Consider the following 17,174-nt stretch of genomic DNA (forward strand, 5'->3'; position numbering starts at 1 on the left):
GAGTCAGTTCCCAGGAGTTTTGGTTCTGAGCAGGGTGCACTGCTGCCCGGTGTGATTTTGTGACCCAGGGTACTGCTGGGGAGGCACAGCCCCAGCTCACACAGCTCTGTGCTGCTCTGGGCACTGGCACTTTGCACTGCTGAGCTCAACATCTGCATCCACAGCAGCAGATTTTATCCTTTTAATGTGCTTCGAAAAATCAGTTATGCCAAGCCTCTTTTATCCTTCTCTTCCGCTTCCTCTTTCCTAGTCTATTGTGCATTCAGTGGTTTTTTTTCTGTGTTTTTTTAACAAATTCCCAAGAGCACAATGGCAGCTCTCTTCAGTCACATTCAGGCTGATAGTGAGTTTTGGATGAAAGGTTAAAATCCCAGGCAGTGGCAGCTGAACTCCAGCAGCAGCAACTGCTGCAGGGACATTGCAGGTGTGAGTTCCCTTCATACTCCTCTTCAAAGCCTTTCTTCAATTAATTCCCTTTTTGATAATAATTGACCATCTCTGATCCAAGCCCAGAGATGTGTTTCTCATGAAAATGAAGAAAATCAAAATCAGATGGTTTTAGTTTATATAAATGGTTTTCCCCAGTACGTGACCTTGCTATCAGTGTACCTTCAAAAACAGCTGAAGTTATAAAATATGTATTCAGCCTGTTTCATGGTCATCCTCAGCCTCGGGTCCTGCTGCAATGGTTAATAATAATAAGCCATGGTTTGCTCATAAATGCCTTTGGTTTTCTCCATGCACATTCAACCCTCGCTATTCCTCCAAAGTCAAATTCATGGTATTATTTTTCCTTTGTCCTTTTCTTTTAAGGGAGAGCAGTGTTTGGTAAAAAATGCCCTTGGAACAATCAGCATTGTGGAGCAGCTTGTGCAGCACAAACATGACTTTGTGCTCACAGCAGGCCCAGGGCTGGGAATCTGCTGCTCTGGGATCCAAACAGCCCACAGGGAAACAGGACAGAGGGAGGAGAGACCCCAGAGCATCTCCCAAAACTCGCACTCTAAACCACATTAACCAAATCCCAGGTCTGCCTCTCTCTGCTCTTGCAGCTTCTGTGAGCTGATCAGGATAAAACATTTCATTGCTTGGAAAGCAGCTGCCTCAAATACTTTCCCTTGCTCCTCGCAGGACACAGCAGTGCCTTCAGGTGTAACAGGCTCCATATATTTCTACTCCCACAAAACAGCATCAGCAGGGAAGTTAACCACTCACTTTACAGCCAGCTCTCTTAGGTATTATGGAAAAAGTCAGTTATTTAAAGGATAGTTTAAAGATGTTTTCCTTACATTGGCAATCTCTTTCTCCAGCTCCATGACTCTTCTCATTTGTGCAGAAATCGCAGTCTCATTGACAGAAATATTTCTTTCTTGTAGGATTAGTTTAGCTACAGAAATCATGAAATCAACATAGGCAGAACATGCCTGCAAGAAAAAACAAGAACAGTTTAAAGACAAAACTCTTCCAAGTAGAGCATACCTTGATTATCTTCAAGATTTCATCTTCATTTTTATGAACTACAGTTCTTCATTCCTTATTTAAACAGGTCGATTTCATTTGAAATACTGTTAGGTCACAACTAGAAGTTAACTGTGAACATTCCCTCAGGAGCACTGCTGGGTAACTGGAGCACCATCCAAAGCTGAACGCTCCCAATGACTGCACTGTTTTCATTATTTAGAATGAGACATTTGTATGTCCATATTTAAACCATCACCCGTGTTTTTTCTAGCTCACTTTAATTACAACTTCCAAAAATACCAAAGAGCTACGTTCCCAGGAACATACAAGGGGGGAATTGGCTTTGTGGGAAAAGCACTCCAGAAGCTGTGACCCTCCTCCAGTGCTTCTTGGAACTGCTAGAGCTCATGTTGCTGTATGCAAAGCTAGGTATACTACAGACAATTTATATGAAATCTAACATGAAAGAGTTCAGTAATGATAAGAATGGAAACAGAGCAGCAAATTCTCTGAAATGTCACACAGCCAAATATTTTAAGGTGTCATCATATTTTATGGAACCTCTGTTTTATTGTAACTCCATTATTATTTGTAATTCTAATTCCTCATTGGTAAGTCACACTCATTTTTTTCTATCAACAGAAATGCTGTTTTCAATATTCCTTTCCAATGCAGATAAAAAAAAAAAAACACATAGAGCTGGATCAGCTATCAAATAATAAATCTGGTTTAGGCGAAGTAACCTACCAAACCAGTGATTAAACCTAGGATTAATAAGGTGTGCATGTCATCAGCTTTACAGATGGAAGTGTTTTGGAATGTTCAGCTCCTAGGCAGGGCACACAGCTCTTTGGTGAAGGTGTGCAGCCATTCCCTGTGTCCCCCTGGCACCAGGCTGTGCCCAGCCAGGGCTGTGGCACCTCAGGGCTGGGCAGCTGCCAGCAGGGATGGGGCTCAGCAGCCCAGAGGGCTCTGCCAGGTAGAGAGAGATCATTTCAGAGAGAGAGAGGCCCATGAAACCACTGACAGCTCCAACAAGCCACAAAAGACAGTCATACCAGCACTGTAAAAGCCATCACAAAACTCAATATAGCTATTACCTCAAATAAGTTAACAGAGATTTTTAGGTACCAATCAGTGACTTTGTTTTTCTCCTAAGTGCAGGTCCTAAGTCAGGTAGCAAAGAACTAAGTCAGCTAATGTCATCTGGACTGTATAAATAGTCTCAGCAACTTCAGTGGAAACTTAAGACATTGGAATCACTCCTGTGGGAGCACAGCCATCCTGTATCTTACAAGAGAAAAAGATTTTAAATGATCCTATAGGCAGGTCCCACCTGTAGCTCTGGGGTGGGAGTGCTGCTGGGGGCAGAGGCCTGAGAGGGACAGGAGGCAGAGATGATTTGGCTGCGTGCAGCTCCTGGAGCAGAGTAAGAGCAGGCAGCAGAGCCAAGAGAGGAGAGGGCTGGGAGGAGCAGCTCTCTGTGGAGCAGTCCTGCTGGGGAGGACACTGCGAGCCTGCCTGCCAGTGACAAAGCTGCTTTTCAACAGCCCTTCCTCCCCTACCTTCCAGCAGTGCAGAGCTGGAACTCAGGTAGGTCAGAGGACAGGAGTTGTCTCAGGGCTGCAGTTAGCACAGCACATGGAAGGAGCAGATGGTGCAATGTGAGTCAGCTCCTAAAGGCCATCTCACATGGAGCTGGGCAGTTCAGAGGGCAGTGATTGTCTTAATGAGCATGTGATCGGGAACTAAAGGTAATCACTATCAACTGTTGGCACATCAGCAAAATACCTACAAAGCCCAAATGGCCTGTACGTTTTCTCATTGCTTCTGCATTTAATTACACAGAAGGAACATGTTAATTAAAGGTCACCGTGGTAGCAGTTTCACTCCATGACTTCAGCACAGACACCCATCAGCTCTCAAGGACTTAAAGCACATCCAAGATTAGCAACAGGGATACAGTGTCAGTGCTAACAGGTTAATGAGACCCACAGAAGTAATGAGTAAACAAGAATTAAAGGAGACCATAGGCGGTTTCAGGTATCTGAGCCATTTCTATGGTATCACATCCTTTTGCTGCTGTGTTTTAGTTCAGCAGTTTGATGTAGGAGACTGTGATCTTTTCAGATCTTTCATGCAGCAAAGTGTCTCTGGTTCTGAATGTTCTGTTTTTCTTTCCAAGCCTATTCCTGGTAGAAGCAGTTCACCTGCAGCATTTGCTGGTTGCTGCCAGTCGGTCACAGCTCAGAAGTGACCTCCTTTTTGCAGTGACAGAACAGGGCTGATCATGACCTCTTGTATTCTGGTTATATACAGCTCTGACAGTCAGGGGATAGTTCTTGACCCAGCTGTGAAGCTCTATAACAAACCTAAATTGTTCCATGTTTATCTCCTTCCAAAGGGTCTTAAAAAGTCAAGCAGCTGCCTTGGGGATGGAGGCTAAAGCCCCAGCCCTGTCACCGCGGTGACACAGCGTGTGCCAGCTCCCCTCACCTCTCGGTAGGCACCGGTGCACTCGTAGTAGTCCCGAGAAGGCAGGCCCAGCCCAGGCTGATCGATCTGTAAATGCAAATAAAAACTGAGACGTGCTTAAGGGGAGATGGCAGAGCATTGTACTGTTCTTTTGGTAACTACAGCTGCTGGTGCTTCGCTGCCCAAATCACTGTCTGCCCACAGGGGCGTTCCTCTCTCATCCTGTTGCCCACCTTTCACTGTTTCATTCTCGTTACACTTTTTGTTTTTCTTTTCAATCTTTTTCTTCTCCCGTTGCTGAGCACTGCAAGGCCCTGGTAGGCAGTGTGGAAACAGGTGGACCACAGGTGACAGAGCAGCCCAGAGACAAGGCAGGCGGCTCCTGCGTCTCCGAAAGCCCTGCAGCTGAGGTGCCCACGGCTCCATCCACCCTCTGACAGGAGAGCTTGGCCCTTTGCTCCTGCAGTGCTGCATCCCAGCAGCACCAGACCTTCTCCTGCCTAGACGCATGTTCAGGTTTCAGAGATGACCTTTCTGTGTCTGTCATTCCTGTCTGCCTGGCAGTAACAGAGTATGAGTGCACAGAACAAAGATGTCAGCTTGGAGAGCAGACAGGGAACTGTGAAACCCAGAGCTTCAGCTGGAAATGACATTAATTCACAAATTCATCTCCAAAGGGCTCAGCTCAAATTCAGATCACTGATGTTTCTCCTTGTTAACATTTATGTCTGTGCTTCCAGTTATTTGCTGCACTTTTATGATCAACAAGGCCACGGCACCCAGGCAGACTTACGTGAATGATATGTGCTGTGGAATTTTTATCGTCTGTGCCAACAAAAAAATTAATAAGGACCTTTTTTCCATATCTGGAGTTGAGCTGTGCAATAGCTGTCTCAGCTGTCCAAGCAGTACCTAAGCAAAGGGAAGGTAGAGTCAGTCTCTATTTTTAGTAAGCAATAAATTAAATAATTTAGATATTTAACTAAAAGAAAATAAGCACAGGTTATCTTACCATAGGAAGCATCCCAGTTGGTTGTTGCTACAGGCCACTCGGACACATTTGGCAATAAACTAATTAGAGGTTTTCCACCTCGGAGATCAATGGCAGCTTTTGGAAAAAATAAAATGAGTTACCATGATATTTTAAACCCCACAAATGTTATATATTACACTATATGTTATAATGAGTTCAGAACAGTGAAGCTGAGAACTGTTTCCTCCATCACCACAGCAGCAGTTTGCTCTGATGTATGACTGTGCTTTAACATTTAATGTAAAAATGTTCCAGTCACAAACAGCATATGCAGATCCTTGAGACCATGACATTGAAGGAGTAATTTTTTTCCTCTCTCTGCAGATAGCCTGAAATAATAGTTTTGAAAAGTATTCATACTATTATGGAAACTATAAAAATATGATTTAGGAAGCACTGCAAACTGTTTTACTGCTCTTTGTTCTAGTGGCAGAGCCAGGCAGCTTTCACCTCATCCCTGCTAATTTCTACAAAAGAAGTTAACTCCCATTTAACTGAAAGGATTTGAGTTTATATATCTGCAGCAAATTAGTAACTGAAGAGTTACCTAGAATACCTAAGGCAGTAAAGCAGGAGGTACAATAGCAGTTTTACTGCTGACATTCTGCCTGCACTCTGTAGAACAGACACATCTCAGTGTTCACAAAGCTGGAAAACGCTGCACAGAGCAGGACACGAGTGCAGCTGCCCGAGGTGGGGCTCTCTGGGTCTCTGAGGTGCCCTGGAGGTGGCAGTGGCCCCAGGGGACACTTACTTTCATTGATGCAGGACCTGTACAGAGTCTTTGCCTTCTGCACCGCTGGGATATCGCTGGTGCTGGGGGTGTCGAGGACATCTGAAACACACAGCGAGTCCTGGTCATCCCTGCTCTGTCCTGGCCATCCCTGCTCTGTCCTGGCCATCCCTGCTCTGTCCTGGCAGGTCCTGGGGAGCAGGGCTGGGCCACAGAGCTCCGTGCCCAGCCCCAGGGAGCTCTGCCTGGCAGCCCCTGAGGGGAAAGCCCTGCAGGTGAAGTGCCCTGCAGTGGCTGCAGCCGAGCTGGGATGTGGAACCTAACAGAGTAGAGTCCCTCTAGGTCACCCTGGCTGAAGGACATATCTCTGACTGCTCAGGGACAGGTTTTGAGCAACCAGGCTATTGTGTGAAGACACAGCTGGCAAAACCAGGAGACAGGCAAAGTAAATAAAAGGATATTTAGCCAGGAGAGAAGGGGTTGGAGAGTGTTACATGAGTACAGACTGTCTTCTTGGAGTCTGTTATTTTCACCTGAAAAAATGGATGGTGAATAATTTGATACTGTTAATATGACAGGCAGGAAAATAGTTTGCCTGGCCTTGGGGCTTTCTGATGGGACACAGGTATTCAGGACATGGGCTGCCAGAGAGCAGCTTCCAGCATTTCAGCTGATGTGGACACAGACAGACCTCTCCCTCCTCCTCCTCCTCCTCCTCCTTCACCTGTTGGTGCTGCCGCTGGGGCGGGCTCAGGTGGGGACTGCAGCTGCCCTGATCTGCAGGCAGCAGCAGGGACAGGTCTGCTCAGCTCTGCCCCAGGGTCAGACACAGCTGCACACTCCAGAGCCCTCCCGAGCAAACAGCTCGGGGCAGATTGGTCCCGAACCAAACACAAACCCCCGAAATATCTGCTAGTATTCTAAGCTTTGCTAGAAAACCACAACTTCTTAGGATAACACAGAAGGCAAAGAAGAAACTTTATTTAGTCCCCAAACTGCACTGACCTTTTAAAACAACTTCGAGTTCGTCTCTCAAAATGTCAAAGTTGCTATAACGGGAGCTGGTCTCGGGGATGACGTTCCTCTTGAGCCACCCCCCGCAGGCGTACTGGTAGAAGTCCTGGCAGGGCTGGGCACTGGGGTCCATGTTCTCCAGGATCCTGGCAGCTGCAGCACACACAGACACTGCACAACTCTGCCTTCCCTCAGGGGGGAACTCAGCAGTGCACTTAGGTTAGGATAGGCTCAGGCTCACTTGAATGTTCTAGACCAAACAAAGTTCTCATGGGTGAACAAGGAATTACTGTTCCTGTGCTGACCACAGCTGCCACGCTTTCCAGTTGGCTCTGTTTACTGGTGGCAAACCGACAGATGTTCCTGCTCCCTGAGAACTGAGTGGTCACTCAGTTCTAAATAAAATGTAGGATATTTCATTTACCCTTCACTTACCCTTCTTTGTACTGAAACGTGGTGAAAAGGGACATTAAAAACACAAGACATAGCAGAGGTTAAGTATCCACTGTAGTGTAATTTTGGTAATTAAGTATGATTTAGACTCAACTTTATCCTGTCTATTTCAATAAAATACTGATTTTGTTGGACTATTTCAGTTCTTGACAGGAAAGGTTTTTCTATTACTGCCTTCTGGAAGCTACACTCATTATCAGACCTGCTCCACATTTTACTCTAGAACTGATACTGCCTCTTGCTATCCTGTTGACTCCCTGGAGTGGCTTGTCCAAGACTGGCCAGTCACTGACCAGCCGTGCCAGGGATTCTCAGTAAAATCCAATCCCCTGATGACAGCTTCCAGCTGCTGTCCATAAACCCTCTGGGCTTCTCCCTATAACTATTCCTATCCCACCCAGACTGCTTCTACCACCAGCATGCCAGAACAGAGTCTCACAGAAAAGAGAGATCTTGGGAGTCAGGCAAGAGCTAGGGATACCTCTGAATTTCCCAGGATACTAAATATTCTTCCCATTTTTCTGACATTATTTTTAGTAAATTATGAGGCTTGTGATTTCAAGTGTTCATTCCTCCACATGGACAAGTCAAATATTTTTAGTTATTTTTCCAGTACTTTCAATATTTTCCACGTCTCTTGTGCTGGTGGAAATGGAGAGACAGTCTGTGGTGTTTGTGTTGATTTGCCTGCCCCCATTTTTCTGTTGGCTTAGGGGTGTTACATTCTAGGCCAACATCTGATGATTTTACAATGTTCCAGTGCCTGCAAGATGGAAATAGCCACAGACAGGTGCATTTTCAACCTCAGACTTCTTCTGTAACATAAAACCCACTGTGGAAATAGGTGCAAAGCCTCCTAGCTGATGGTTTCCCTTCTGAAGCTGATGGCTTCAGGGTGACTTCTATTTGAAGGGACACAGGGTCACACCAACAGCCAGAGACTGAAATTCAGTGCTTTTGCTAAGTGTGACACTGGCTGCAGCCCCAGGTGCTCTGGGATTGTGGAAGCTCTGGTGCTGGTTTCTGTCTGTTTTGCCCTGTTTCAGGTAGGGGAAGGGGAGTGTTTTGAATGCTGCAGTTTATTCCTGTCCTAACTCCACCTAGTTGCTGTGAAAGAGGAAAGCTGTAACTATTCCTAACATCTCCTGGGTCAAGGGTATTCTCTGATGTCTCTGCCAGACTGGGGCAGCACCTGAAGGGCTTCAGGTCCCTTGGGTGACCTTGGCATGTGTCAGTCCAGCAGCACAGGACTTTCCTAGCCAGGAGTGGACACCCCAGCCCTGCCCAACAGTAGCAGTAGGACAGAAACATCTTCTGACACCAAGACAAGATGGCCCGTACCCACTGACTTGTCACTTTGGGACAAACCTCACAACAAGAGCCAGGAGAAATCCACGTCTTGCTTAAACCTGAGGATCATTAGCAGTGTAACATCACACCTGGCCTGAACTGTGCAGCTGGGTTGCTCTGCCTGGAGTCAGCACCCGGGTAATGCTCTGTGCCTGCTCGTGCCACACAGAAATAATCATCTCTCTTAGCAATCCTGCTCCAAGGAGCAGCTAGCAAGGCCAGCCAGGATCAGCTATCCAATTTTTACCAGAACTTAAAGCCTAAATTCTGCAAAAATACCAGAAAAGCTCAGCTGTAGCAACTGTGGTCTTTCATTTTGGGCTGCATGTGAAGTACATACAGTAAGAATGACCATGCAGAACACTCTCCTCAAGAGCATTACTTGCACCTGAGCCCCAAGATAACCATTCGTTAATTGGCTGATACCATGGGAATGTGATTATGTTATGAATGTTTTATTATTTTATCTCTGATCCGGGTGAATTTATACCTATACAAACACAGGTAATACACAGTGTACTCTTCATCAGTGCTCAGTGTTGCTGTGACAAACCAGTGTTTGGCTTTGCTCCTGCTGTCACTTGTTTACTCAGTTCCTACCTGGCACCAAGAATGCAGAACTTCGTATCAGTTACTTGTAATGATTAATCCTATTGTAGTACTCTCGATTGTCAGTTGTTGCTTTAATAGCTTACAAATAAAGTAATATAAGCTGGCAAAGCAACCAGTGACCTGGGGAGGATTCAGGAGCAAAACAATATGCTTACCTAGGTAAGAATCAGAGACCAAAATCCTCTGTTCCATCAGGCTGTGCTGCCTGAGCTCAGGCAAGTCATCAGAGTGTGTCAGCTTATCCAAAAAATGCTCAAATGTACAAATTGTATTGTATCTTCCTGTGCTACACTGCAGTGGCCTCACAAATCCATGGATAACAGTGCCATGAGTTACTGGGATTTACCCTGGGTAGAACCAATGAATTCTCATTACATTTTTTCTTCAGTATTTGTTCATTATTTATTTTACTACATTTTTTTTCTTCTGGTCATTTATTTGCAGCTCTTCTCTCAAATGAACAATCAATTCTGTCAGTATCTTCACCTTATCCCTTTCCAGTGGTTAAATGCTCTTAAAGCATTTAACAGAAGCATAAAAGAGCAAAATTATTCTAAATAATTACTTTAGGCTCTTCTTGCTACACTGTGCCTCATTTCTCCAAACTTTTCCTGCTTTTCCTTTTGGCGTTCATTCATCATCACACAGTCTGTCTGAACTCCCTTGCAGCAATGTGTATGCAGCTGAAAATGAGCATCATCAGAGATCAAAACCAATCTGCTAGGGAACTAATAACCAGCTCATTTTCCAAACCACAGCACGAGCTTTCCTGCTGGGAGAAGAACACCTTGGAAGTGGAATGAAGAGACAGGGATGGCCACCTGAAATGAACCTTCTACCTGGCCCGTGCACTCTGCAGCTCTGGGCTGAGGGGCTGCCCTGGGCTGTCCCTGCAGGACTGGTGTGTGAGCAGCCACCAGCTGCCAAAGCAAGACCTGAAACCAGCAGCCCCTGGAGCAGGGAAACCAGTAACCCTGACTCTCCTGGGCTGCTCCTGCTGTACCTGCGAGTCTCAGAGGTGTGATGGAGCAGCACCCTTGGGAGCTCCACGGGTGCTGTGCACCTGGGACTCCTTAAAACTGCACCTGCTGCTGAAGGGTGAGCAGCTTGTCCCACTGGAACATGCAGAACTGGGCACGGAGGATGCTTCGTGGGATTGACAGCATCATAGCTCAGGAGTTTCCTTTTGCAGAATCACTATGCTAGGAAAATCATGTGGGGTAACAGACCCACAGTCATGTGCCATACTTGTCTGCAGTTAGATGGGAGAATTCCATGGTAGTAATTTTGTTTAAAACCACATAAATTAATTTAAAACATACGTATATTTCATTCTTACCTGATTTGATACAGTCTGGTGTCTTGCAAACCCCATCTAAAAGAGAATACAATCATATTCTTAATTCTTTACTCAATCTCAATATAATAAAATCTACAATCTTTCCATTGATGGTCAATTTAGTTGCACTGTACAGTAAGTTAATACGAATGGACACCTTACAGTCAGTAAGGGAATATTTATAGGATCAGGCTCTAAAAATAGCATCATCTTCAACCCTTTAGGGTCATTCAGTGCTAGTCACTCATCATGTGGAATTTTTGTAGTCATCAGAGGAAAATGGAGGTGGGCAAAATACTATTTTTATAACAAAGAAGCAATTTAGAGAAAAATAGCTCAAGGACTGGACAGAATGACAAAGCCAGTTTGAATTTAGCAATACTTTACAATGACAAAAGGATTTTCAAGGAATTATATGAAAATTCTGAGACATTCACTCTGAAGTCTTCTGAACAAAATACAGGATTCAGGAATATAAAAATATTTCCTTTTGAGACTTTGAAAATAAAACTTTTTTTCCCCATAATGGCATTTTTCCATCCCATAATTGAACTATACTTCAGTAAAAAGCTTAAACAAAACTATTAAGTATTTCAAAATTTAAAAAAGCACTTAATTCCCACTATAAGGAAAAGTTCTAGTTTGCCCCTAGATGGAAATTTTAGCTTCTCTGTATTATCTTTTCCAAAAATTACCAATGTATTTCCCCCTGAATGAAATTATTTTGCTCTGGCTACTGAAGCACAAAGCCCTCTCAGGATGACTACACTCACTGAGAGTCCTTGCTGCAACAGCCTGAAAAAGGAAAAAACAGGAATTTCATACATCTTCAGGAACACAAAGGAAGCCCTGGAGTTTGGTTTTCTTCAGCAATGTTGTCGTTTGTTGGGATCTTTGCTTACTGAGGCATTAATTACAAACAGAAGTATTCCTAAGTCAGAACACACAGATGGTTTGTGTTTACCACAACTTTGCAAGAACAAACGAATTTACCGAGTCCCAGTTGGAAAGCTGCAGATTCTGAGTTTTTCCAGCAACAAGACATGCAGATGCAGCTTTACATTGCAGCTTTGTATTTCAGCTTTACATTTCAGCTTTACAGTTCAGCTTTGCATTTCAGCTTTACATTTCAACTTTTCATTTCAGCTTTACAGTTCAGCTTTTCAGCTTTACATTTTAACTGTAGAGTTCAGCTTTACATTTTAACTTTGCATTTCAGCCAGGCTCCCAGCCCCTTCCCAGTGCCCGTGCACCCAGCCAGCCCCGTACTCACCGTCGTACGTGGCGTACAGGACGATCATGGTGATGGCCACGATGGCCAGCAGCACCACCACCACAGCCAGCCCTATTTCCAGGCCACTCCATCCCAGTTTCTTCTTTGGTTTGGGAGTATTCATTTCAGTTATATCCATCTGGCTTTCTGACTTGCCCATAACCCAGCGTCTGCAATGGAAAAGGGAATATCCACTGAGCGCTTACCCTGAGTCACAGGCTCGAAACCAGTCCTCAACTGCACAGCAACAAAGGTGATTCCTAGGTGAGTTTTCCAATTGTTTGTAATACTGCTGGGCTGTCAGCCAGGAAATGAAGAATCCTGCCCTCTGCCAGGCCCGTGCACACACACACACTCAAAAGAGTCTCACACACACGTACCACGCACTTCGTGTCATGGATGGAGAGCAGAAGAGTGGAGTTCCTTCACGTGGAGGAGCTGCCTTCACACCGCACAGAAAAGGAAGGCCAGCAAACCAAAACCTATTTTAAAATGCACCCGTGAGGTTTAATCTTGTGTGAAGGTACAGGAGTTCAAAAGCGAGTCTCTTTGCTTGAATAAAAATTAACTTAACCTGCCAATTACTTATCTAATGCCAAAGGTCAAAATATGCCATTGTGCTTCGCTGTCACTTCTAAAATATTATGTAAGCAGTTCTTGACTACAGCTTTACAGCTGGCTCTAAAAATAGAAAAAACTCAGGCTCTGCTGGGAGCCTGTCAAGCTGACACTGAAGACAGTGAGTCTTCGCAGCAATTTTTAAAGCCCTGCGAGCAGGCCTGTCTTTGGAGGTTAGAGCACTGCACACTGGAGTCACGCAATGCTGCTGGCAGCGAGCTCACTCACTCGTGCAGCTCTTGCAGCAGGTGTGCAGATCCTCTTCCTGCTGCTCTTCTGAGGTAACTGAGCCACATTTGAAGTGCTGCTGGTGGCAGCTCTGTGCTCTCCCTTCACCTGCTCCTGCTTACCCAGGGCCAGACTTTCCTCCTCCAGCTGAGATTCCAATCCCTACATGCACAGCAATGTATTGCTCAGTATTTCACAATGAAAATCCCTGCCAGAGTCTTCTGGAGCTCTTTACATCCACAGGCAGTACACACCCTTTCCTTTCAATGGGAAAGAATATGAGAATTTCACCGGGATAAATAATGGGAACACTACATTCACCAGACCCCTCACACAAAAGTCAACCTTCCTTACACCCTCTCCCTCTCCCCATGAGTCCCAGAAGTGAGGGACCCTTCTCAGGCTCTGTATCCAGTCAAGTCTAAGACTCGGAGCTTCATTATTTTAAACTGCCTTAGCTGTATTGCTGCTTTGTGTTCATCCCAACTCAAACTCTTCTCAAACTGCTGCAAACTCTCAGATCTCCAGTCTTTGCTTTTCCTGGACCTCCTGCCTGATTATTTTCCTTAGTTTTCTGCTTGATTCACATTCCTTAGTTTCCAATAATCTCTTCCTTCCTCTGATGTCCACCTCCCCAAGAATGAGGCTCCTCTGCCGCAAAAACAGGTTCCTAAAGTGTATGTTTATTAATAAACTAAAAATGTCCAATAACCCCATTCTACAGATGTGAGTAAGAGAGATTTCATGTTCCAGGTGTTTACCAACACCTGTCTCGGTGGCTCACTGGACATTCTCATGCTGTTCCTCTACACAAACAAGAACACATTTTATTTCTGTCCTCCCTTCTGTCACTGCTCCTGGGACACCAAGCTGCAGGAGGTGACTGGCAGTGCCAGAACTGCGGCTCTTCCGTGGCTCAGGAGGCTGGATCCCTGAGGTCTGCCCAGCCTCTGTCCTTCTGCACCTACAGGGACCAGCACAACTACTTTCACGTGCCTCATGAGCTGCTGTTTTTCTCTGAAGAACAGGATTTTTGGTCAAATGAGCCAGTGGTGTCTGAGGCACAGGACTGAAATCCCACTGGAACATGCAAAGGAGTGAGAAGTCTGCCCTGCATTAACTATGAGCTAGAAGTTCATAGGTAATAGAAAAGCAGATTAACCATTATCTCCTTCTCACTTCCAGTCATATTAAGCAGCAAAAAAAATGTTCTTTGTATGGACAAAACGCTGCCGAGTCTCCAGAATCCTCTGAGTACTTGCAGCCTCATTGAAGCAATAATGCTTATCTCCTGACTCCGGTGGTGACTCTGAGCACTGAAAATACAGTTCCGTTGAGCAGCAGGAAACACTGCACCTTTCATGTGTAAATATGTTCTTCGCAATCAGCTAAGTTTTTCCAAGCGAGCAAATCTTTCTGTTCCTGCAGGAGAGCTCCTCGTGCTGACTAGTTTTTACTTCTAGTTATTCAGAGAGTTGAACCCATCTGCATTAACGACCACCAGGTAAAAGTTGCTTTATGTGCTACTGCAAGCACAGCGAAACTGTAGGAATAATTTAAGCAGATAAGCCTCGGTATTGTGATTTTCTTACACTTCTCCTGGTGCTTATGTGATCCCCTCTGCTGTGCCTACCTGAGCTTAGACACCACAGAGAGCTGATGATGTTTCGACTGACCCTGATCTAGATGTCACTAGGAGTTAATGAACGCATTAGCTTTTGGGATGGGTTTGTTAAAATCGGTTTATTGCTTATTTGGTTCCCAGCGTCGCCTCCACAGAAAATGTAGCACACTACGGGAATACTTTACAATGTTTTCATTAACTGGTGCAGCCTGTCCCGTGTCCCTTTTGACAGTACCTTTCAAAAGGTACTGTCCCGTGCCAGCCAGGCAGTGCCAGGGGCATCGCCGGGCAGCCTGCAGAGGCTGCACCTCTTCTGCCACACGGAGCTGGGCACGTCCCCAGAACCCGGCACATCTCCGGAGCCGGGCACGTCCCCGGAGCCGGGCACATCTCCGGAGCCGGGCACGTCCCCAGAACCCGGCACATCTCCGGAGCCGGGCACGTCCCCAGAACCCGGCACATCCCGGAGCCGGGCACATCCTGGAGCCGGGCACATCTCCGGAGCCGGGCACATCCCCGGAGCTGGGCACGTCCCCAGAACCCGGCACAGACCTGGATCTAGGCACGTCTCCGGAGCCCGGCATATCCCGGAGCCGGGCACGTCTCCGGAGCCCGGCACATCTCGGAGCCGGGCACATCCCCGGAGCCGGGCACATCCCCGAAGCTGGGCACGTCCCCAGAACCCGGCACAGACTCGGAGCTGGGCACATCCCCGGAGCCGGGCATATCCCGGAGCCGGGCACATCTCCGGAGCGGTGTACATCCCCAGAGCCCGGCACATCCCCAGAGCCCGGCACATCCCCAGAGCCATCCGAGCGCGGCTCCGGCCCCCGGGGAGGCGCCTAAGGCCGGGCCGGGCCGCCCTGGGCGGGGAGGGCGCTCGGCTCAGCCGCAGCCGCTGCCCGGGCCGGTCCCGGTCTCCCGAGGGTGGCTCAGGGCGCTGCTCCCGGGGTGCGACCCCCGGCCGAGCCCGGCCCGAGGGTGAGCCGGCCCCAGAGCCAGCGTCCCGGCTCGGGAGCACCGCTGCCGGCTGGCAGCTCCCGGCTTGGGGAGCCGCGCGGGGCCCCGTCCGTCCGTCCGTCCGTCCGTCCGCCCGCCCGTCCGCCCGGCCGTGCCGCCCCGCTCCCGCAGCCCCGTCCCGCACTCACCCGCTGGTGCTCGCAGGGCTCCGGCCGCGGGGCCGCCTCGCTCATCCCCGGGCGGCGCCGGGCGGAGGCGGCGGGGACGCCCCGAGCCGGCGGGTCCGCGCCCGCGGGGCCCGGGGGAGGCGGCGCCGGCTGCGGCTGCGGCTCGGGCTCGGCTGGGGCAGGGCTGGGGCTGGGGCTGGGGATGGGGCAGGGCTGGGGCAGGGCTGGGGATGGGGATGGGGCTGGGGAAGGGGCTGGGGCTGGGGCAGGGCTGGGGATGGGGCTCGGGCTGGGGATGGGGCTCGGGCTGGGGATGGGGTTCGGGCTGGGGCTCGGGCTGGGGATGGGGCTCGGGCTCAGGCTCGGGCTGGGGCTCGGGTCGGGCTCGGGCTCGGCTCAGGCTGGCGGGGCCGTGCCGGGCAGCCGCCGGCGGGGCTCAGCGGCCGCGGGCAGCGGCGGGGCCGCGGGCCGCCCGCATCGCCGGGACAGCCGAGCCCGGGCGCTGCCCGCTGCCCGCGCCCGCCGCCGCTCAAAGCAGCCCTTGTCCGCCGGGCGAGCAGTTCCCCGGCTGACCTGAAGGCTTCTTCCTCTCCGCGGTCATGAGAACGGGCTGGGGCAGGAAACAAACCGAGAAGCGCCCCCGGGCGCGGAGCGCTGCGCTCCCGCCCAGCCGCCCCGGTCGGGGCAGCGGCGGCGCCGGGCGGGGCGCGGAGGCCGTGCCCGAGGAGCGGCCCCTGCACCTGCCCGCGGGCTCCCGCTGCTCCCGGGCGGCTCGGGAGGCAGGGCACGCACGGGGAGGGTTAGCGGCTGCATGTCTGCGCCTCGGTGCCGGCTTCCATGCACACGCATCGCCTTTGTCAAATTCGTGCAGTCACACACGCTCTGCAGGGTCTTACATCCTCATTCACCGAGTGGCTTCTCCTCGGGAGGGAGGTAGCTGTGACTTCCCGCACGGAGAGGCAGCCCTGAGCTCTGCCAAAAGATTTCTCAGACACCTGAGTATCGAAATATATTTGTTTCATTCTTACAAAGTTTCATTTTCATTAACTTTCATTCTTACTGAGAGACTGACAAACATCAACAGCAGCAATGTGAGTTGCAGTCATTCCTCTCATTCAAACCAGACACCACACTGCTTTCTGCTGCGTTCCTTTAGAGGCTTATTACCTCTGAGGCAGACATGGCAGGAATTTCTGAAATATTTCATTACCAGCTACACACATTAAAATGTCTGTGGCTTGAGAGGAGTAACTTCCTCCTACCAAGAAAGGTGGAAACTGAATCCCCATTTCTTTATGGAACTGACCAGCGAGTGATGTGCAGGGCAGATACAATCAAGAGCAGAAGATGAGCATTAGCTGTACAAATGAAGCACTTTTCCAAAATGAACTTCTAAAGAAGGAGATTTTATTCACCATAAAAGCAATACAAGCATCAAAAACGGGCAAGAAAAAAAAAAAAGGTCTAGAGAACAAAATATACTGCATTTTCTTACAGAGAGGAGTGGGGGAAATACTGATTATATCCTTTCAGGATCAGTCTTCAAATTATTGTGAATGTCTCATGTTCACCCTTTCCTGCAGCAATTCTTACAGAGCTCCAGTCTGATTCCTGGGACAAGCCATGTGCTCCTGCAGGTCACTCCTGTCATTACCCAATGCCTTAAACAACAGCAAATTTCACCAAGTGATGTAAGAATGGAGGAGGCATTAAAAATACATGTGATTTTGTGACCAGGTGCCTATTGCACAGCCTTCACTGCAACAAAGCTTGGGAAGTGCAGAGTGACGCGTGAACTAAAAAAAGACTTGTTTCAAAAATTCTAGGTGAACAA

The 17,174-nt window shown here is 48.2% G+C and overlaps 1 protein-coding gene across 2 annotated transcripts in view; it reads right to left on the reverse strand.

The window, feature by feature from the left end:
* Nucleotides 1–15,460, reverse strand: part of MME (membrane metalloendopeptidase) — a 32,398-nt gene extending 16,938 nt beyond the window's left edge. The window contains exons 1-9 of one of the 2 annotated variants that reach the window (XM_077785764.1): nucleotides 15,362–15,460; nucleotides 11,744–11,913; nucleotides 10,471–10,506; nucleotides 6,708–6,869; nucleotides 5,724–5,804; nucleotides 4,949–5,044; nucleotides 4,730–4,848; nucleotides 3,958–4,023; nucleotides 1,290–1,424 (exon numbers count right to left, since the gene is read on the reverse strand). In XM_077785764.1, the coding sequence (XP_077641890.1) occupies nucleotides 1,290–1,424; nucleotides 3,958–4,023; nucleotides 4,730–4,848; nucleotides 4,949–5,044; nucleotides 5,724–5,804; nucleotides 6,708–6,869; nucleotides 10,471–10,506; nucleotides 11,744–11,903 (855 nt within the window). In that variant the 5' untranslated portion in view covers nucleotides 11,904–11,913; nucleotides 15,362–15,460. Of the gene's footprint in view, nucleotides 1–1,289; nucleotides 1,425–3,957; nucleotides 4,024–4,729; nucleotides 4,849–4,948; nucleotides 5,045–5,723; nucleotides 5,805–6,707; nucleotides 6,870–10,470; nucleotides 10,507–11,743; nucleotides 11,914–12,123; nucleotides 12,251–15,361 lie in introns of those variants that run through there. The other variant, XM_077785765.1, reaches the window with a different exon arrangement.
* Nucleotides 15,461–17,174: the final 1,714 nt, after the last annotated feature.

This window comes from Lonchura striata, chromosome 10, assembly GCF_046129695.1.
Source record: "Lonchura striata isolate bLonStr1 chromosome 10, bLonStr1.mat, whole genome shotgun sequence".
In the NCBI taxonomy this organism is placed as follows: Eukaryota; Metazoa; Chordata; class Aves; order Passeriformes; family Estrildidae; genus Lonchura; species Lonchura striata.